At 30.3% G+C, this 21232-nt stretch overlaps 6 protein-coding genes across 10 annotated transcripts; 2 read left to right on the top strand and 4 right to left on the bottom strand.

Annotated features, from left to right (window-relative positions):
* Positions 1–142: 142 nt before the first annotated feature.
* LOC138943545 (E3 ubiquitin-protein ligase MARCHF8) lies at positions 143–4142 on the bottom strand. 4 transcript variants are annotated; one of them, XM_070314448.1, is made up of 6 exons: positions 3407–4142; positions 2567–2844; positions 1589–1680; positions 1238–1418; positions 845–1110; positions 143–758 (listed from the first exon to the last, which is right to left on the bottom strand). In XM_070314448.1, the coding sequence occupies exons 2-6, from the start codon at positions 2681–2683 to the stop codon at positions 500–502; spliced, it is 915 nt and encodes a 304-aa protein (XP_070170549.1). In that variant the 5' UTR covers positions 2684–2844; positions 3407–4142; the 3' UTR covers positions 143–499. The 4 variants fall into 4 exon arrangements, with proteins under 4 accessions (XP_070170549.1, XP_070170568.1, XP_070170559.1 ...); XM_070314467.1 differs by having other exon boundaries at positions 2567–2713; XM_070314458.1 differs by having other exon boundaries at positions 3457–4142.
* A 2206-nt stretch (positions 4143–6348) lies between these two features.
* Positions 6349–8062, bottom strand: LOC138941296 (E3 ubiquitin-protein ligase rnf8-like). The gene is made up of 3 exons (XM_070310856.1): positions 7918–8062; positions 7274–7544; positions 6349–6784 (listed from the first exon to the last, which is right to left on the bottom strand). Exons 2-3 carry the CDS (start codon positions 7537–7539, stop codon positions 6427–6429), a joined length of 624 nt encoding a protein of 207 aa, XP_070166957.1. The 5' UTR covers positions 7540–7544; positions 7918–8062; the 3' UTR covers positions 6349–6426.
* A 283-nt stretch (positions 8063–8345) lies between these two features.
* On the top strand, positions 8346–12134 carry LOC138943452 (carnitine O-acetyltransferase-like). Of its 2 annotated transcripts, none has more exons than XM_070314308.1 (13): positions 8346–8494; positions 8909–8987; positions 9068–9198; positions 9304–9439; positions 9557–9729; positions 9804–9957; positions 10020–10185; positions 10304–10491; positions 10616–10716; positions 10785–10910; positions 10991–11318; positions 11415–11552; positions 11661–12134. In XM_070314308.1, the coding sequence occupies exons 1-13, from the start codon at positions 8487–8489 to the stop codon at positions 11856–11858; spliced, it is 1926 nt and encodes a 641-aa protein (XP_070170409.1). In that variant the 5' UTR covers positions 8346–8486; the 3' UTR covers positions 11859–12134. The 2 variants fall into 2 exon arrangements, with proteins under 2 accessions (XP_070170409.1, XP_070170414.1); XM_070314313.1 differs by lacking the exon at positions 8346–8494 and adding an exon at positions 8648–8666 and having other exon boundaries at positions 11661–12133.
* On the bottom strand, positions 10309–13803 carry O-fut1 (O-fucosyltransferase 1). The gene is made up of 5 exons (XM_070314323.1): positions 13445–13803; positions 13238–13361; positions 12800–13170; positions 12476–12712; positions 10309–12402 (listed from the first exon to the last, which is right to left on the bottom strand). Exons 1-5 carry the CDS (start codon positions 13664–13666, stop codon positions 12205–12207), a joined length of 1152 nt encoding a protein of 383 aa, XP_070170424.1. The 5' UTR covers positions 13667–13803; the 3' UTR covers positions 10309–12204.
* A 1129-nt stretch (positions 13804–14932) lies between these two features.
* On the bottom strand, positions 14933–17061 carry LOC138941256 (serine/threonine-protein phosphatase 2A activator). Its single transcript, XM_070310759.1, has 8 exons — positions 16825–17061; positions 16665–16750; positions 16262–16465; positions 15967–16184; positions 15743–15867; positions 15546–15646; positions 15226–15333; positions 14933–15157 (listed from the first exon to the last, which is right to left on the bottom strand). The coding sequence occupies exons 1-8, from the start codon at positions 16865–16867 to the stop codon at positions 15026–15028; spliced, it is 1017 nt and encodes a 338-aa protein (XP_070166860.1). The 5' UTR covers positions 16868–17061; the 3' UTR covers positions 14933–15025.
* Positions 17062–17824: 763 nt separating this feature from the next.
* On the top strand, positions 17825–21200 carry Marcal1 (SWI/SNF-related matrix-associated actin-dependent regulator of chromatin subfamily A-like protein 1). The gene is made up of 12 exons (XM_070314282.1): positions 17825–18009; positions 18095–18415; positions 18495–18610; positions 18687–18799; positions 18879–19013; positions 19078–19255; positions 19323–19486; positions 19557–19721; positions 19811–19966; positions 20055–20162; positions 20414–20588; positions 20682–21200. Exons 1-12 carry the CDS (start codon positions 18006–18008, stop codon positions 21057–21059), a joined length of 2013 nt encoding a protein of 670 aa, XP_070170383.1. The 5' UTR covers positions 17825–18005; the 3' UTR covers positions 21060–21200.
* Positions 21201–21232: the final 32 nt, after the last annotated feature.

The following is a 21232-nucleotide window of genomic DNA, read 5'->3' as shown; positions in this document are numbered from 1 at the left end:
TATAAAAAAGAAGAAGTGTGTATATTTATTTTCAAGTGACAACAAATGCGTCTGAGATTTTGAGAAACTTTACCATACAATAAAAGAAAATGTATATTCATAGTTACGTACTAAGCTGATTTTCTGTATGAAATATAATTAACAAGGGTCGGAAACATTATTGTTTAAATATGGTAAAGTTTATTTAATAACATCACAGATACAATAATTATGTACATAAGAAAGCACCAGCATCCAAGAGCTGTACACTTTCATCTCTATCCCATTGTCAACACTAAGCACTGAAGTACTAAGTTTCGGGAAAGGAAAAGTGCTGCACGAGGGCGGATATTCAACGATTTCAACGAGATTAATTCCGCTCCGAAATCGTATAGTCTAAAATTATCCAGTTCCGTCCGAGACCACGCATTTTTTTCTTTTCTTTCGAACTGAAAATTTGGCTAAGCACCTTTTAACGCACGATTTTACGTACGATGTTTTCCATCTTCGAGATTAGATATTATAGATTGTCCTCAGATGAAGACAATTTGTCGAATACATAAAGTTTCAATTGAGCGTCGTGCCTCTGTGGTGCAGCAGAGTCGGTCTTCGACATCTGCGAGGCACATGCAGGATCTATGGTACGGGATAACAGAGTGCGATTGATCTCAGCCATCGAGGCAGTTGGGTCCTTCAAGGGCAAGGTGACCTCTCTCAAAGAGTCTGTGGGTGACGGAGGAAGCACCACTTTTTCGGGAGCATTTTGAATAAATATCACTCTGGAATGTAGAAATTAACATTGTAATCTTAATTCGAAATATAAGTATGCGAGTGTGTGAAACATTGAAAATAATACAAAACATACCTATTAAACGCTCGCCACTTTCTGCATAATGTAATGTACGCTTTGCATTGAATATACATGAAGACTAAACCACCGGTAGAACCGATTACGACGACTATTAATTTAGTCCAGAAAGACCAGTCGACGAATCCACGACGGGCTTCCTCCACAGATCGTTCGACGAGTACATACAACGACCATGCTACACAAAGAGCGGCTATAGCGTGAAAAGCGACCGCACACCATAATTTTCGCACTTCTAGTGCGGACATTTCGAGTTTCTCCCACTACAAATATTATGCATTATCCATAATATTATACATTTGGTATAATAAGAAAATTAAAACTGTAATCGGATCAAGATATTTTTCGTTCTTGAATTTCTTTTCTCCACTGAAGAACAAGTTTACTTACTTCGCAAAATGGTTTTGTCTTGGCATGCATAATAAATGTGAACTTGCATAATTCACAGGCGCGTGTATCCGAAGCCTTTATCCATTGTTGAAGACAAGCCTGATGCACATAACGCAAACTGCCACTGCAATAGCAAGGCGCTAACAAAGGAGCACCTTCTTCACCTTCGCAATGGCAGATCCTGTTTATAAAAAGTTAAAACTTTCTCATAATGAAATAAAAATTGAAAAAAAATATATATATATTATAGTTATTGTAAATACTATATATACTATATATACTATATATATATATATATATATATGTATAGTTATTAATATACATACGTGCACATAAACGCATTCCATTTACCTGCAAATATCATGGTTGGTTGAGGATAATGTGCTTACAGATGAGTGACAATGATCCGGTATAATAGTAACTACTGTGGCATAACTCGATTCCTAAAATAAGTATAATTCTATGAATCATCAACAAAAGAATTAAAGTATAGCAAGGTATAGTATTTCTTTATTTCATGAAAGCTGAATCTGTTTTCTTGAAATATTGACAGTGAGACCAGAAGATCAATTGATTTACGAAATTTGAGCTTTATCAGATAATTGGATAAAGCTTAATTACTGATTTGCTTGACAAATGGGAAAACGACTATCTTTTGATGAAGTAAAATATCTTTTACGAGATGAGGAAATACTCTATTTTTGTCTTTTATATAATTCATGTCTGCATATAAGTACATTTTTTAATTATGTTATCGTGTTATATATTACTAATTATTAAGATATATAAAATTATATGCAACAACAAAATATTACATTTTAACACTATTTGTATTTTATATTCTTGCTCTTTCCTGATATTGTTTTCTGTTCTTGGCTAAATGATTCAATTTCTTTTTTTATAATGTATAGAATGTCCTATAATGATCATATTTCCTTTAAACTAATGAATTCTTTAATAGCTGATTTTAAATCAATTTATATAAGGAAGGTTACAGTTTATTGTATATAACTTTTTCCCATTTTTAACATTAAGATACACATATTTGTATTTAAAGTTCAAATTAGAATTCTAAAATCTATTTGAAATAAACTGAATAATAAAATTTTATTATCTATTTATTGTTCTAAAATTTAATTTTTGAAAAGCCTTTTCTGTCAATTTAAAATTTGATAAATTCTTTGACGTTAATAAAGAAAAACTCGACTCAAAGTTGAATAAAAAAACCACAGTTTCCAGAAAAGGCATTTTGGAGATACTGTTTGTTATAGATTACTATTTTGTTATAGATTAAAAATAATTATTAATTCTTGATGAATAAAGAATTACCCGTGGTGTCCATTCTGGTAAACTTTCTCCACCAGCAGGACTTGTATTATTAGAAGGACTAATTGACAAGGGTGGTTGCCAGTCAGGCGGATTAACATTAATCTGATGAACCGGCATCACTCTCCAACTTTGCCAAATATATAATCACTGATGAATGAATTCGATTAAATGCATCTTAGGTAAATGACTATTGTATTCCTAATAATATTTCAACACAGATTATATATTCATTTGTGTCCTGTGAATAGTATTCAGCATTTAGGATCAAATTGCAGAGTCTAAAATATACACACACAAATATTTATAAATAGATGTATACGAAGTTATAATTTATGTATGTATATATATATATATATATATATATATATATATATATATATATATATATATATAACAAAACAATAGATAATATATAAAACTTTTAGCTTATATATATATATTGATATATATAAACAAAATATGTTATAAGCTAAAATGCAACATCTATATATAATTATATAATAATGTATAATTTTTCACTTGCAGCAGCAATTTTTTAGACATCATATATATAATGTTTACAATTCTATTTTACCAATGCTTTTGCCAATGCTTCTGCCAAAAATAAAATACACACACACACACACACACACACACACACACACACACACACACATACATACATACATACATACATACATACATACATATATATATATAATGTTTAAACTGCTAACTCTTATCTAATAAATGAACAATTAATTGATTAAAACTACCTACGCACATTTTTAATCAATAGATTAATAAATTAAAGTATAAAAAATTTATATATAGATATGTATATTATAAGATCATACGAACACATCAACGACATCCAATGACATTTCACGCAAGGGTAAAAGATTACACACCGCAGATAATAGATTTTTTTCACGACATTCAAAAATTCGCACGCGTATTTAAAAAATCGTTTTAGCTTAAAAATAAAGTTTTAAAAAAAGGACTAACAAAGTGATAACGAATGATGCACGTCGCGAGTCTTCAGTCTTCGTTTATCAACAAGCGTAATAACTCGTCGACTAGCTCTGATCTGCGAGATTTAGCGACACTGAGAAAACGCGAAGAAAACAAAACGCACTGACGTTGTCATGTATATATGTCCTTACTTCTGCTAACGCTCGCACGTATGTACAAACAAGTCGCGTCACGGGACGACGCACCAGCCGTACAAAGATTGTCGGTCGGCGAGATTTTATTCGCGGAAGAGATTTTAATGTCTCTCTCTCTCCCTCTCCCTCTCCCTCTCTCTCTCTCTCTGAAGCACCGTGGGGAGAGCAGGGAAAAAAAAACAGGTTCGGGTAAATTTTGACACTTCGTCCTGAGTCAATGACACGACACGGGAGACCCGTTCCGTATTGGCGTAGGATTACGTAGGGAGCTCTATACGCTCGTCTCGGCGCATCTGACACACATCGCACACCGTACGTCGCGAGAAAACGCGCCGACACTCGTCTCAATACGCGAAATGACAACAAAACCGCGATCCGTCCACATCGCAGCCCTTCCACCGCAACGGCCTGTGTATCTCATTTTTCTGCTCCGCCGCCATAAGTAGGCGTGCCCAGCCAATACGACGCGGGGGAGCGTCGTCGAGTAACGTCTCGTTGATAATAGCGCGAAATTTCGAATTTCGTGAAAGTAGAATCTTCGCACGCGGTAGGCATCGCTCTTTATAATTGATAATGCATTGAAAATTTCCGATTACTCAATATCCGGCGCGATAAAATCTTGCTCTTTAAATATTATTTATCATCAACTAAGAATTTATTCATAAAACCTTCATACATTGCCATTTTTATACATGCGTATCAGAATCTATTCAATAATCCATAAGAATATAGAGGAAAAATACTTCTTTATGTGTAGATGCAAACAAAATTTAAAAAGGTATCGAAATATCATATTTCGTAGAGGATATTAAATTATACTCATTAAATTCATACTGATTGATATCTGAAGATTCGTAATCATTTGGAGTAGAAGTTAAGTTTGCCTTTTCCACATCTACAATTGTATTACATACAGCAATATTACTGTCAACATACAAAGAGATATTTTCATTAGAGCTGTCAAATGGATACTCAATAATGGTTCCTGGAATGTCTTCTGTCTTCTTGATATTCAATAAATCTGATTTTAATGTCGAGTTGGCATTTGAAATTGTATTCTCGTGTACATATATTGTACTGTTATGTATTTTTTCTTTTACATTGTTAAGGAAACCTGCTTCTGCATTCTGAGATAAACTTTTTTCCTCGTCTAAAATCTGATAAGATTCACAAGTAGGTAACATCTTGTACAATTTCACTTGTTTGATTGGTGTCTTTGTATCAATATTTATATTTGGATCACTTAATGCTGGTTTTGATAATGGTGCCATTAGAAGTGTAGAAGCTTCGATATTTTTCTCACTATATCTGGGAGCACTTTTAGAACGTGAATGACATTTATTAGACACATCATCGAGCTTTAATATCTTGCCGATAGATTGATGGACAGAAGCATCTACCAAGTAAAAATGTATATCAGTACATAATCAAAGTAACATTTAATAACATTTCAATAAATAAGTGATAGCATTAAGTTATCTTACTTTTAATATCAGACGTATTTGGGTATATCTTATTTTGAATGACAATGGATGTATTTGAAGATAAAAGTTTTCCAACACATAATCCTACTGCAAATATGTTTTATATTACAATCAGTATAGATTAGAATTGACCAAGATAAATATTGTAGTCTATACCTGTTACTCCTACAGCAGCCCCGATATAATATTGGGCATTTTCTTTTTTTAACATAATTTTTTTTTTTCTTTTTCACAAAGAATATCAAAAAGATAATTCTATACCTCTTTAAAACAAATTTCATCTATTAACGGAAATATTCTGTTTTGTTTACATAGAGAATAGCCAATAATTTTTATTATTCTTTTGTAAAATAAATCGCACAAGGTCAAGTAATAACAAACTTGATAACCAAAATAATATAAAACGAAATTCAAATTAAAATATATTCAATGCTCAAGATGATCAATAATAAAAATACAATATCTCAAAAAAAATATAAAATGTTATTGTATACCGTCTTATATATGAATTTGAAGTTTAGTGATAATAAATTAATATTATATTTGTACTTTCTCTATATATTATAATTATAAGATCGATATAAAATCCATAAATATTTAAAAAATTTATAAAATATATATATATCTATCTCATTAATTTTAATATTAAAAAATATATGTAGTAGAAAGCAATATTATTTGTGGATTATATAAATAGGTATTTATAAAGATATCAACAAAATTGCATCATTTATCATATATTTCAAATTACTTCAGTTTCACTATTACATCTTAGGGGGCAGTTTTATAAAAAGAAATAAAAATTATTATTCGTATTATATAAAATGTTAAATCTATGTTTTAAATAATCATAATACAAAACTAATCATCTAAAGCTGTCTGGAAGCAGCAAAACTTTTATTATAAAAATATTATACAAAATTTTTATTATAAAAAAATATCCATTAATTATATAATTTTGTTACAAGTCATCTTATGATAAACGACATTTATGTGAATGCGATTGAATAATTAGAAACATAGTAACATGAAAAGCATAACTGACATTTTCTCTGAAACAGAGAAAATATATTTCACTGATCATTAAGACAATGACAGATTTAGAGAAAGAAGAAAAACGAATGAAGCAAATTTAAAATTATTTTTCAAATTATGTGCAATAGAATCACAATATGAAATATTCAAAAACTTATAAAACTTATACAATACTCGTGAATAATATACATATTTAAAGATACACACGAATACAGGATCTTAATTTTGTAGTTGTTTTACAGGTTGGACAATGTTTATATTTTTGAATAGATTCTTTCAAACAGTTTTCACAAAATAAATGTCCACAACGAGTAGTCATGGGTTTTAACCTAGAACATAATGTTTCCAAACATATTGGACATGTTAAAGGTACTGGCATTCTATTATCTGACTCAAATGTGTAATATTCATCTACGTCTTGTTTATCATTTTTATCTTGTTTATCTGCTTTTGCTTTATCATCTTTAATTTCGATAGTATTATCAAAATTCACAATTTCATTGATGCTTGCAATATCAAAATCCATTCTTGTTCTCTCTGTAAGATAATCTCTAAAAAAAAAAAAAAAGATATTTTATAATATCATAAAAAATATCATATAAGTATGTGCATAAGATGCATAAAAAGATTAGGGCCAAATTTACAATGTATTAATTATACAATGTATTTTAAAGCACTTTTAAAAAGTTGACAAAAAATTTATATAATTTTATATCAAACACAACTCAAACATCAGAATATATAATACTAAACAAATAAGAAAAGTGTAGAAGTTACAAGTAAATATAAACAATAAGCACCAATTATTAATTAAAACCAATAAGAATAGTTTTATTGATAAATCATATTAATTTTTTTTATAATTTGTAATAAAAATTTCCTGGACATATGATTTCTAAACATGGAACATAGATTTTTTATACTATGCAAATCTACTTCATCATAAAATTCATTTTAAAATATTGTTTTGATCCCAATCTTTTTTAACACTTTGTATATCTCTCTTAATTTTTATTGGGATATAAGCAAAATATACAAACATTTGAATATTTTCTCTCCTTCCTAGAACTATAGGGAACAAGACATTTCTATGCAAGCTATGTCTAGACGGCCTAGTTATATGACGACTCGTAGATGCATTTTCATTACATCCATGACATGAAGGTAAATGTGAAGGTTTGTTTCTTGGTGATTCTTTAGTTAAATCAATAACATCAATCAGAGTAGGTGATGAATAATCCAAAATTAGTTCTTCTGGATCTGTGGATATTGATGTATCCATATTTGAACCCATTTCTGTATCCATATTATCTAAGATTTTAATACAAAAATTACAATATTTCTTTTATTATAGATATCTAGTTTCATGGTTATAATAAAAGAAATTAAATTATCTAATATTTTTAGTTATTATTATAAAACAAAAATCAACAAAATTTATTTCGATTTATTTCACATAAAAAATAATATTATTTAGTACGATAATAAAATACTTTTTTTTTAATTAAAGAAAGCCTCCAACTTGTAAAATTAACACGTGCATCTGTATATTTGATTTAACGTGTATACGAGGAGGTTAGATTGCAAATAAGATGGTACAATTATACTTCAAATCATGATTTGACAAAAAAACATATATTTATCGTCATCATTCATCATTAAGAATTGAATTTGAGATACGTACCTGTTTAGAGAAGACTGTCTCGGAATTATTATTTTTTATTCTGCTCGTTGAAATGTTTTTTAGATTGGTTAATGCAACGCCTCAAAGCATTTCTATCGTCTTCCCGATCGCAGCCATAAATAAAAGCATAGGCTGCGGTCAGGAAGACGCTAGAAATGCTTCGAAGCGTTTGATTGACCAATCAGGACAAAAAGAGTAAAGATTTCTTTATTCTGATTGGTTAATGAAATGCTTCGAAGCATCTCTAGCGTTTTCTCGACCGCAGCCATAATCACAAGCATAAGAAAATTGATTGGTCCATTTTCTTATGCATAACGAAATTGACCAATCAATTTCCTTATGCTTATGATTATACGCTTATGCAAAAATGTGTATTCCCCGCTTAATTTATTATGTTGTTTCTCTTGATAAGATGTGATAGTGGACATTTCACTTTTCACATACAAAAATTAAGACTAATATATGACATTTCTGCTCTTCCTAGATCGAATTTTAATTGACTCTAACGAGTTTGGACATTAATATTATTCCGTTTGCTCAAGCAGAAAATAATTTTATTTCTATCATATATGGACGCGTATGTATATTTATTCTTATTTATTTATTTTTAATACTACATGCGCTTACGCAAGATAATACGCTATACATATATACACAATATTATACGATCATTCCAATTATGATGATCAGTTCAATAGTCCAATGTCCATCGCACGCAATATACTATAATAATTTAATGTAGGATGAGGGTAAGGTTGTCAATTGATTATCGCGCGTATTTAGGCGCGTATGTGGGTGACGTCTCTCTGCAGAGATGTATTTAAATTTAGACTTTGTCATTTGACAGAGGGACATATTTTGCGAATAATGAGCTACGTTGAACGTTCAACTCATTTAATATTTCACATTATTATTAATTATTATTAATTTCTCATCTGTGATTCCATTCATTTTCGAAAATATCGATATATCGTTAATTTTTGTTTTTTAGCATTACAGTGGGATTAGACTCAAGTTTTTTAGAGAAACCAACTATGTACAAAGTATTATCTAATGTGTCAAAATATACAGTAGGTACATTAGATTACTGATTTTTCATACAGAACTAAAAACTTAATAAAATTGATTGAATCAATACACACATCCACAGGTCTACAAGGAATTGCGTAGAACACCATCGATTCTTCGTGGACCATCTATAACGACTTTAAATTTAAATAAGCAATTACTTCCTAAACAACCTGTTCCTGATCTCAAACAAACTGCAGAACGTTATTTGAGGTACATATCTATTTTTTTTTAAAGCACCAATAAATATATTTATATAATTAAATAATTATTATATATTTTAATTCAAATAAATTATTTATACTTTATTAATTATAGGTCTTTAAAGCCATTGTTAACTGATGAAGAACATAAAAACACAGAAAGGATTGTAAATGAATTTATAAGCAAGACTGGCATAGGACCTCGATTACATGCTAAATTATTGGAAAGATATCAAAATACTGATAACTGGGTACTCATCATATATATGACTAATATATATATATATATATATATATATTCATTAAAAATATATATATATATTAATCAGTTAGATAATGTATTACAATGAATGTTTATTTATTTTTAGATGAAAGAATGGTGGTTGCAAGTTGCATACTTGGGATATCGTGCTCCTGTGATTGTACATTCCAGTCCTGGAACTGTTGGACCACCAATTGCTTTCAACAGACCGGACGATGTGTATCTATTTGCGGCGCGTCTTATTGTTGGAGCATGTAATTACAATGAAATGGTCAAGAGGCAAGTTTTATATAGTTTATAACATTCTTTTATGTCTCTCTCTAATATACTTTTCTATGATCGCGACATTGCAGTGGAAAGATGAAACAAGAAATGGCTCGCAATGATCCGCTTGACATGCAGCCTTATGGCATGATACTTGGCACACATAGGCAGCCCAACAAAAAGATTGATAAACTGTTGCATACAGACGAGGCCAAACACATAATAATTATAAGCAATAATCATGTAAGTATAATTATTTAAATGGGAAGAAATATACTTGGATATATTCTATTTTTATATTACAGTTCTTTAAACTTTGTGTTGTCGATAAAAATGGCATTTTAAGTGAGGGTAAATTTATGACTGCTATAAAAGATATTGCAGATCGCTCATGTATGCCAGGGAAGCCTGTAGGAATTTTAACTGGAAATGACAGAGATACTTGGGCAAAGGATCATAGTTTACTTTTAGGTCTGTCAATTCACTTTTGTTTATCTTTATATATGCATTGCATCCTTTTATCCTACATTTTTCTACATATAATTTCACTTATCATCTATTAAGTTATTATTATGTTGTATTTTTTCAGAGTTGGGTAATAACAGAAATATAATCAAGAATATAGAAACATCGTTATTTATATTATGCCTGGACAAAAATATACCTAAAGACGCTTTCAAGGAAAAAAATAATGCTTCAGTTAGAGCAGTTCAGACTATGACAGGCTTCAACAGCTGTCTAAATGCTGGCAACAGATGGCACGATAAAACTGTACAGGTGAAGCATCTTTGATTAATAAATATGATAAACTATAATTATAAACACAAAACGCAATTTAAAATTGTTAAGATATATTGAAATCATATCTCAATGTTGAGATAAACAAACAAATATTTTACAGTATATAGTATCCGCAGATGGTTATGTTGGTATGGAATATGAACACAGCCCATGTGAGGGTATCCCTGTTGCTGTCCTTCATGATTACATATTAAAATACATGTAAATAATAATCAATTAAGTAATTCATCTTTCTCATAATATAAATAAAAATTTCTGCTCATTTTCAGAGCAGCAAGAGAAAATAGCGCAAAATGTAAAGATTCTAAAGATTTCCCCAGAGCAGAACTATTAAAATTCGAAACTAACAATGTTATAGAGAGTGCAATCGAGAAAGCTATTGATACAGTAGATAAGTAGGTTGATTATCTCTATAAGATAATATGTATATCACGCTAGAGTGTCGTCAAAAGTATAATAAATACAATCTTTTTAGGCTCTCAGATGATATAGATATGGAATGTTTTACATTCGACAAGTTCGGTGCAGATGTGATAAAAGCAATTAAACTTAGTCCCGACAGTTTTATCCAGATTGCGATGCAAGTGACCTTCTACAACTTGCAAAGGAAACCGCCAACACATTACGAAAGTGCAGCATTACGAAGATTCATTAATGCCAGAACCGAATGCATCAGATCTACTTGTATAGAATCTGTGGAATTTGCAGAAATGTTATTCTACGATGCTGGCTGCAAGACTAAAGCGCAAAAGAAAGAAATGATGGTCAAAGCTATAAACGCTCACAAAGAAATAGCTGGACAAGTGAGATATATTCCTCTGCTAAAATTATAATGCATCTTTAATCATATTTTAATAATTTGATACATAACTAAAGAGCTTACGATTTCTTTTGCACAGGCGGCGATAGGTCAAGGTGTCGATCGGCACTTATTCGGCTTAAAAATGATAGCGCAGAGTGAAGGAATAGAGCTCCCGGAATTGTATAAAGATATTGGTTACACCAAAAGTACATATTTCAATTTAACATCCAGTCAGGTAATTCAACCAAAATTTTTATGATATGTGTTTCTGAAATTGAAATGTTTATATATTCTAATAAAGAAACAAAGGCATAAAAAATTTATTAATTTTTATTGTTCAAAGGTACCATATACTTCAGCATCTTTTATGTGCTATGGACCGGTTGTTCCCGATGGTTACGGTTGCTGTTATAATTCACGATCGAAAGATATTCTATTTGCCTGTTCCTCGTTTAAATCTTGCGAAAAGACCAACACGAAAGACTTTGCTCGTGTTTTACAACAGACGTTGTGCGACATGCGAGAGATAGGAAGCGAATAATATTGTAGAAAGATATGCAGTTTTGCTGCAATGGAAGTTCAATCAAGAGATTTATATGTTTATATGCAATATCTGTACAATGGCGAGCAAAATAGAGTGCCTTGTGGATCAAACAGATTTGTTTTCTACACTTTTTTTATCGGGAAATATGTATCAGGAAACTAAAAAATATACTTTACGGAATATTGCGCTACTTAACCTGGTTTGTTTTGTGCATATTACAATTGTATTTTTTTCCAAAGTCGACGTGTTAATTACTAATTTATTATATTAAATTTAATATATTAAAATATAGAAAATCATAAAAATTTATTCATTAATTATATCATCAGCACATTTCACAAAATTATAATTCTGAATGAGATATGAAAGATCTTTCATTAGGGAAGCCCCAGAAAAATGTTGGAAATCCCTTGACTTCTCTTTCTCTGGCTACAATAGCAGAGAAAGAAGAAATGCAATTTCCTATGAAATAGTTGGCTCTTCCAAGAATTGCTAAATCCAAATGAGGCGATGCCGGTGGTTCTTGTCGAAATACTGGTATCTATATAAAGATATGATAATGATAGGATAATCATTAATAATATGATAATGACATGATAAATGTATAAGCTTACCTTCATACGTGCTAAAGCTTCTCCAAGTTTATCCAGCATGTGATTACTGTCAGATGCCACAAATACTGATTTGATATCATTGCCATTGCGAATGACACGTTTCAAATGACGTACTATTAATTCGAATGATGGTAAGCACATAGACATGGTTGCTTTGCCACGTTCGTTGCGATATCCAAGGCACTGAGGTGCAGCGAAGAGATTCGGCGTGAATGATATATGTTCGCAGGCGCGTATCTGAAGAAGTCATAACAGAAAAACATTATTTTCTAGAATGATTAAAATTATATTCTTTGCATTAAAATATAATAATAGCACAATTACCCAATCAATTCCATTCCGCAAATGTATGCCAACAAAGGCACCTTTTGGCAATTTTTGCTTTATAAATGCTTTTGCTTTATTAAGCATATCATTGTTCCAATTGAGACATTTTTGTAAATGCTTGTTTTCAAATTGCACTGGAAAACTGCCAGGTGCACCTGTGAATGCTAGCACTGGCCAAGTCGCAGCTGGATAATGTTTTCGCCACTGCACTTTCATGTTAGTATGATACACATCATAATGGAGCGGACCATAAAATTCTGATCGAACAAAATCTATATTATACGTATCCCAAAAAGGACCAAATGGATTTCCTTGTTTCGCATTGCAGGACTTTTCCTCGCTTCCCGTACGGAGAGAATAACAAAATGCTAAGAAAAAATTATAGAGCGATGAAAAGTTTACTTTCTTAAAAAAAAAAATATATTTACAACTTACATACTCTTTCCTCAGGTGGCCAAACTCTCGGTGCAATGTCCCTCATAAAATCCTCCATCAATAATGCTTTGTGGCAGTTTTGTACATATGAAATGTTAAAATAGGTATCAAAAGGTACTTGTATCTAGAAATAAAATCGGATTTGCATATTGGGCAATGTCAATATTAAATGTTGCAAATGATATTGTATGGAAATGTGGCACTTACGGATCTCATTTCTCCTGTACGAAATTCGACCCACGCTGGTAACAGTAGAGTACGGTTCAAAGCCTTGGCAAATCCTAAAGCTCCTAAGAAATGATCTACTTGATTGCCGAAACGTCCCATGCAAGGACAATAGGCGATGTAGCCATTTCTGTCAATGTCAATATCTTGGCAATATATGTAGCCGACATTCATTAAAAATATAAAAATTGATATTTTGAACATGGCGATGAATTATATTTAATACTTTTAGCCCTCTATAAAAATATACGTTAAAGTAAAATGATGAGTAAAACGATTCTTCTCAATCATAGCATTTCTTTTCACTTCTCATCAGTGCCATTATGACGCAAGCGCGATAATCCCGGTCCAAACAATAACATTGGTTCCCATGGAAATGAACATTGATTAGAAACATGAGAAATGAGACTCGTCGGAAAATATTGGAGCTTTCTAGCAAGACACATAGGTAAATAAAATGTTACGTGATTGGCTATCAAATAAAGAATTTTCAAAGTCTCGAGAATGTTATTATTGATCATTATTATATTATTATAATAATTATTATTACTATCATGATTATTATTTTCATAAAAATTTTTATGAAATCACTGTAAAAAAAAATAGTTTTAGTAAATTGGATAAATTTTTTTAATGATTTCATAAAAATTTATTAGATTTACTAAAACCATTGTTAATTATGCATAATTGCTAATGGTTTTGATAAATAATTACCGATAATCATGCATAATTGCCAAATTAATCAAATATTCAATAACATGTAGATGACATCTGCGTCCCCGACGTAAATACAATTTTCTTGCATTTTGAAGCACTTAGCATGGGAAAAAATGCTTTGCATGAAGTTTATGAAATATCTATGATATCATATATATATTTTCTTTTTTCAATATCAAATCATTGAAATACATGAGTGATATTATTGTATATTTCATGATTCGTTCAGCTCTCTAATCCCAAACAGACATAGTCTTATTCTTGTTGGTAGACAAGATGTATTCCAAATTCATGGCCAGCTTAATCATGGCTCCTTTGTGCGGTCGATATTGGCCTAGTTTACACCAATGTATTTTGATACATATACTAAGTACTACAGTGGCCAATCATCGCCATTGTTCTAAAAAATGAAATTTTTTCTAATCAATTTTCCTATTTAGCATCGAAGACGAACAAAATCGGATACTTATCGATGCTGATAAATTGTAAAAAAAGCAATATAATTTTATATCTTTATTGAGAGCAAACACTTAAAAAATTATTCATTATTTTATGCCTACAATATAATCAAATACAATGTCTCTCAAACAAATTTGTATCGTTAAATAACATAATTTTATATTTCTATCACATAACTCACAATATATAAAAATATTCTTTTGTATAATCATGAATAAACACAAATTTCTAATGAGTTAAAAAAAATGTCTTCAATGCTAGCAAAAGCACTATAGATTGGGATGTTGAAATGCATGAGAATAACATATAATTTTATTACAAGTACTGGAAAGTGTAATAAGACGTTCCACAGTAATAAACATATTTAGTAGGCATGTTTTTTTTTCTTTATTGTGATGTTACTGATGGTGGTGGTGCATTGAGACGAGCTCCTCTGTAGTTTGGAGGAGCATTCATTGGCGTTAATGGTAATAAAGAGCCAAAGAAGACATGTTGAATAACAGGAAACTTTGCCAACACCTGAGAAACAAAAATGATAATTTTTTTTCTGTTATAGAGTCTGATATGTGATTATTGTTTTAAATTACCTCTGCTTTATACATTTTGATAAGACCATTGTTTACTTTCGACCATGTGGATACTGCGCTAACGTTCCACAATTGATTCGAATGTTCGGCAAAAGGTCCTATTTTCACCTAATAAAATAAGCATAAAGGTAAAAAAATATTGATTCTTTAATTTTTGCAGATAATGGATGCGTTCCAATATTCACTGCCAATACTAAAAACCTATAGTATACATAATGTAAGCTATAGATTTTCAGTGCTGGCTGTGAATATTGAAACACAGTCTACATATATCATTATAAGAACACAATATTGTATCTTTGTACGAAATTTTTTTATACCTTTGAAATAAATTCAATACAGCCAAGGAACATGTATTTCTTGCTATACGATTCTACAATAGCTTGGTCCACAAAATGACGAGGTTCTATCCGAGGATGTCCTAAAATATTACATCATATAAAATATATGAATTAAAATTTATATTAAAAAATAAATTCTACAAAAAATTATTACTATATTACTAAAAGACTGATACCAATAAGCTGAGCACTTCCCCATATAAAGGGTATAAATTGATAATCATCTAAACTCCAAACACCATGGCTACCTGCTGGTTCCATACGATATGTCAACTGAAGTCTACGTTCTAATTCAAGATACCTTTAATATTTAAAAGATAAACGATTTAAACAACTAAATAATCCTTCTCAAGAAAATAAAATCGCAAATCGCAGACAAATTACTTAAAATTAAAAATACCTATTAAATACTTTTATTACAACAGCAACTTTATCATCATCTTTGAATGCACCTATCTTAAACATGCAGCAGAGAAACATGAGAAAAGCCATTTCATGGCCTGTTCCATAGTCTATACGAGTTGGATTTCCAAAACTTTCACATAAATATTGAACTATCTCTAGGATTGCACGATGCAATTCTTCTGGTAACACTTGCTTCAATTCGTCTACTGCATTCTGTAATAAAAAAGTGAGTCACAGACTGAAATTATCTAAATCTTAATAATTTTTAAACATAATATTGATGCATAAACCTGCTGCAGTCTTTCGTGCCATGCACGGAATGATTTATTACCAAATCGCTGGGGCTGTTCAGTAGGTGGAATTTCTGTTATCCATTCATCAAATTTGTTTAACATCTGTACAACATTATTTACTGAAAGAGATTGTGGACACTCTGCATCCAAAGCTTTTCCTTGAACAGCTTCATTTAATGCTAAAATAAATCCCAAGTATTCCTAGAAATAAGACATATAAATTTATTATATAAATTATTATATAAATACATAAAAAAATATTAATATTTATGTAAGAATATTAAAACTAAAATATTTATGTAAATTACTCTAGTAATATAATATTGTAAAATATAAAATTAACATAAACAATAAATAAATATAAAATAAACAATAAATATATACAGAAATTATCTCTTACAAAGTATGCTTCAGATTTTTGCCAAACTGCTATATCAGTCGGTATCTTGATACGCTTTTTTGGCACAACAAATTCATGTTGATCAGCTGAAACAATAAATCAATATATGTACATCTTATAAAATTCAAATTTCAATAACACTTAATATAAAAATACATACGTAATAATTGTGCTTCTTTCACAGGAAATTTTGGTGTTGCCATAACGAACACTTAAAGATTTGGCTGTAATTTCTTGACAATTTTATTAAGGAGCGAAATACAGTAGTATTTTTTCCATCACTAAAAGCATTTAAACATTCAATAATGCGTAATTACACGATCGGCTCGTATATATTGTAAATAAGTAAACTACGCAGCCAGACGATGTGTCATTCATAGCTTTGCAAAGGAGTCGTCACTTGTTACAATAGCAAAAGAGTGATATTACCACGAATTATCTTGTCGAGCGTATGGATTGGCTGCTATTGCAAGAAATTACCAGAACCCTAAAAATTCATAATTCGATCGACACGTCATTGGTTATATCTGACAATATCGAAGTTTTGAAACATTTGATAGGCGAATTTTTCGCGCATACATGGTAGTGATAACAAGTAGGTCTGTTCGATTTTACTCGCATTTCTCTAGAATTAGCGATACCATTTTCATCGCGCATGCGCGAGAAGGTAGCTTCATATACCGGTAAATATGAAGTTTAATCTTTTAATTGAAAAATCAGAAAATAGCTTTGCTCTCTTTACAGATTCTTGATCATTTATAAATATGGCTTGAAAATAACCGTATTTCAGCCATAAAGCGGTACGCTAGAGGAATAAAGATAGCATAATCGTTGATCTTTTTCTACTTTTCCTCTTCACGATGGGCAATTAATGCAATTGTGTGTGTATGACGAGAGGTGTGAAGGCAAAATAAGGATTAGGGAGGGGTTCTTTTGTGATTATATAAAATATAATCACAAAAAGTATTTGTTAATGTAATGACAACTTTAATTTATATCTTTTTCCAATACAATCTTATTTTGTAAATGTATGTTTATTATCAATGTTGCATGATATTTTGCATCACTGCGCTTGCGCCAAATAGTAGCTAATCAAAAATAGGCACAATTTACCTCATCACTTTCCCCTCATTGGCTTCAGCCACGCAACATTACAAATTACACTCCGTATTCCGTCCCTATCAGTATATCCTTCAATAATGTAGTTTTATTTCTGTTTAATGCACGATACACACACATATTTGCAGAATATAAAACTAACTTGTTTTGATATGAAGAAACAAAATATATTTATTTTTTGTAATTATTAAATGCATCAGAAAAAAGGATATAAAGGACAAAATGGGTATAATCTTTTTCTAAAAGATTATTTTTTCTTCATGAAATAATATTTTAGAGTAGTCAAAAATAAAACATTGCCTTTTTCGTAGATAAAAAATGTTGCCCTGAGGAAATTGAAAAGAAGCGTTTATTGGCATTGCAAAGGAGGCAACAAGCCCAACTGAAAACACAAACTACACCCATAAATAGTCCAATACAACAACCAAAATATAACGATAGTACAAATGTTTTGAGGCCAAATAAATCGAATAACCGTTTCAATCCTATAGAAGCAAAGAACTTTTTTAGTCGAACTTCGGTTTTAACAGGCAAATGTTATATGATTAGCAATGAAAGATTTGCGTTAGAAACATCTTCATTTGTACCTGCAATTATTGAAACATTCAAAACATTACCAAGTAGAGCATATGGTAATTGTGATTAACTTGAATGCAAATGTACACTTAATATATATATTTATAATATCTATTTGAAAATTTAATTTTTCAGATGTAAAATCTAGAACATGGAATTTTCATATCAACGATTATGACAATTTAATGGAGAAACTGATGCATCATGAGCCTAATATATCTGTTACAAGAATACCACAGACTATTCTGCAGGTAATTAGATAATATATTAATGCAAGGTATAATATAAATATAAGAGCATAGATTTTAAAAAACATTCTTATTTTAGATATTTAAAAAAAGCTTAAAGTCAAAACAGGAAAATATACTCAAACAAGATCTAACAAAAATTGATAACAAATTAACAGACAGTTTAATGCCGTTTCAACAAGATGGCATCTGGTAAATTTTCTTTATAGTAATTATATATGTATATATTTTTTATATATATCTTTATTGACATGTAATAAATTTATTCCAGTTTTGGTATATCAAAAGGTGGTCGTTGCATAATTGCAGATGATATGGGATTAGGGAAAACTATACAAGCGTTAGGCATAGCACATTACTTCCAAGAAAGTTGGCCACTTTTAATTGTAGTTCCGTCATCAGTTAGGTAAATGTTCTATGATAAATATAATGGAAAAATGTCGATGTTATAAAAATACTTTCCATTTCAGATATCAGTGGTCTGAAGCAATATATCAATTCTTACCATCTATACCTATGCATTATGTTCATCATTTCGCAAATGCAAGAGATTGTATTGGAGATGATAAAATCACTATAACTTCATACGATCTATTAGTGCGAGCTGTAGATACTTTTGAGAAATATGTATTTGGATTTGTTATTCTGGTATGTTATATTTAACAAATTGGTAACACAAATATTGCTACTATTTTACTTTGCGAATGAATCACAGGATGAATCTCACGTGTTGAAGAGTAATAAGACTGCAAGATTTCAAGCTGCTCAACGGATATGTGCCCATGCACGTCATGTTGTACTGCTCACTGGGACTCCGGCTTTGTCAAGGCCGATTGAATTACATTCTCAAATCAGTCTGATTTTACCACGTTTTATAAGGTATTTAAAGCAACAATAAAATATTTATATTATATATGTGCAGACCTTTATTAGAGGCATTATCTTGCAGGTATGAAGATTATGGTAAACGATACTGTGCAGGGCAGAAGAATATATTTGGATGGGACTTTACAGGTTCCTCAAATATGCAAGAATTACAATTATTGTTAAAGGCTACTTGCATGATTCGAAGGTTGAAAGCTGACGTATTAAACCAGTTGCCATCTAAGATAAGGTTTTGAGAGAAAACATTTTTGCGATATAAATAATTTCAAAAGACCTTTATATAATACATGTATTTTTAATATATGTTGCATGTTCTAGGCAAGTGATTATTTTAGATCCAGTTTTGATCAAAAGTCGTAAGCGAATGAACGAGATGTCAAAACAATTACAGGCAAACATTACCAATTTGGAGAGGCATAATACTCTATTGCAATATTATACCGAATCTAGTTTTGCAAGACTAAAAGCAGTATGGTATGTATATATGTAAATATACAGTATATTTATATTTTTTCAAAAATGTATCAGCAATCTGTTTCAACAATTTTAACAATGATTATAGCAATTATGTTACCACTTTATTTGAAAATAAGAGGAAATGCCTTTTGTACGCTCATCATAAAAATATTTTGGATGCCATTTGCAATGTTGCTGAATCTATGAAGATAAAGTGAGTACTTATAATTGTAAATTTATTTTTATATAACAATATATAATCTATATTTATATAATAATACAATTATAAGACTCGTCTGAATATAACAAGATAAGAAAGGCAATAAGAGCTAGGCGCGGTAATTAGGGCGCATATATTTTTATTTTTATTTAAATAACATATATTTTTATATATTCTCATATCTAAACTTATGAAAAATTTAATTCTTTCATAATTTTTTATATTATAATGGTGAAAATTTCCAGATATATAAAAATAGATGGCAGAACTAATCCGGAGCAGAGAAAACATCAGATCGATAAATTTCAGGAACAGGATGATTACTTGGCAGCAGTTTTATCAATTACTGCTGCAAACGCAGGTGTTACATTAACGGCCGCGCATCTTGTGGTCTTTACCGAATTATTCTGGAATCCTGGTGTAATTAATATTTATCAAACACATATTAATGTAATATTATATATATAATATATTGATATATATTTTGTTTGAAATTGTGTAAAATTATTTCAGATTTTATGCCAGGCAGAAGACAGAGTACACAGAATTGGGCAAAACGATAATGTCATAATCCAATACTTGGTGGCAAAAGACACCGCAGACGATTACATATGGCCTTTGATAAAAAAGAAATTGAATGTTTTGAATGCGGCCGGTCTCAATCAAGATTTATCGATAGATAATGTTGGCATGACGGCACAGAAAGAACACGGACAACAAGATCTGACTTTCTTTATGGATATCTCTTTATCGCCGGAAGAGCAGTCGCAATCACAGGAAGAAAAGAATGATTCAGTTTCAGAAGCATCTGTCTCCACAAACGATTTTAAACAATTACTCGAAATTGATGAAGAATATTTCAATTGCTGCAATTGGGATGATATTGCTTGATGTGTAATGACTATATCAAATGTTTTCTATTTTCTATAAAAAAAAATTATTATGTTAAATAAATAAATATCTATTTTCCTCAGATGAAAGTTTAGACAAGCATCACAGCATTAATATGTTTCTTGAAATTTTTTTCTGAATTGTAAACGATTATTATATGTAATTATTATTAT

Source organism: Polyergus mexicanus, unplaced genomic scaffold (genome assembly GCF_030449975.1).
Source record: "Polyergus mexicanus isolate NDT 795.1 unplaced genomic scaffold, iyPolMexi1.0 SCAF_2, whole genome shotgun sequence".
In the NCBI taxonomy this organism is placed as follows: Eukaryota; Metazoa; Arthropoda; class Insecta; order Hymenoptera; family Formicidae; genus Polyergus; species Polyergus mexicanus.
Note: the sequence above shows the minus strand (reverse complement) of the source record. Positions and strands in the feature narration are given on the sequence as shown.

Coding starts and splice junctions, on each gene's coding strand:
- LOC138943545 (XM_070314448.1), bottom strand. CDS start 2,683: ATGCCGGTTCATCAGATTAATGTTAATCCGCCTGACTGGCAACCACCC. Junction 1,419..1,588: donor ACCAACCATGATATTTGCAG/GTAAATGGAATG, acceptor TTTTATAAACAG/GATCTGCCATTGCGAAGGTG. Junction 759..844: donor AAGTGGCGAGCGTTTAATAG/GTATGTTTTGTA, acceptor TCTACATTCCAG/AGTGATATTTATTCAAAATG.
- LOC138941296 (XM_070310856.1), bottom strand. CDS start 7,539: ATGGATACAGAAATGGGTTCAAATATGGATACATCAATATCCACAGAT. Junction 6,785..7,273: donor AGGAGAGAAAATATTCAAAT/GTTTGTATATTT, acceptor TTTTTTTTTTAG/AGATTATCTTACAGAGAGAA.
- LOC138943452 (XM_070314308.1), top strand. Junction 9,199..9,303: donor ACTGCAGAACGTTATTTGAG/GTACATATCTAT, acceptor TATTAATTATAG/GTCTTTAAAGCCATTGTTAA. Junction 10,717..10,784: donor GATTACATATTAAAATACAT/GTAAATAATAAT, acceptor GCTCATTTTCAG/AGCAGCAAGAGAAAATAGCG.
- O-fut1 (XM_070314323.1), bottom strand. CDS start 13,666: ATGTTCAAAATATCAATTTTTATATTTTTAATGAATGTCGGCTACATA. Junction 13,362..13,444: donor GTACAGGAGAAATGAGATCC/GTAAGTGCCACA, acceptor TTTTATTTCTAG/ATACAAGTACCTTTTGATAC. Junction 12,403..12,475: donor AAGCTTTAGCACGTATGAAG/GTAAGCTTATAC, acceptor ATCTTTATATAG/ATACCAGTATTTCGACAAGA.
- LOC138941256 (XM_070310759.1), bottom strand. CDS start 16,867: ATGGCAACACCAAAATTTCCTGTGAAAGAAGCACAATTATTAC. Junction 15,334..15,545: donor GTATTGAATTTATTTCAAAG/GTATAAAAAAAT, acceptor TTATTTTATTAG/GTGAAAATAGGACCTTTTGC. Junction 15,158..15,225: donor TCAAAATGTATAAAGCAGAG/GTAATTTAAAAC, acceptor TTTGTTTCTCAG/GTGTTGGCAAAGTTTCCTGT.
- Marcal1 (XM_070314282.1), top strand. Junction 19,487..19,556: donor ATTTTACCACGTTTTATAAG/GTATTTAAAGCA, acceptor ATTATCTTGCAG/GTATGAAGATTATGGTAAAC. Junction 20,589..20,681: donor AATTATTCTGGAATCCTGGT/GTAATTAATATT, acceptor AAATTATTTCAG/ATTTTATGCCAGGCAGAAGA.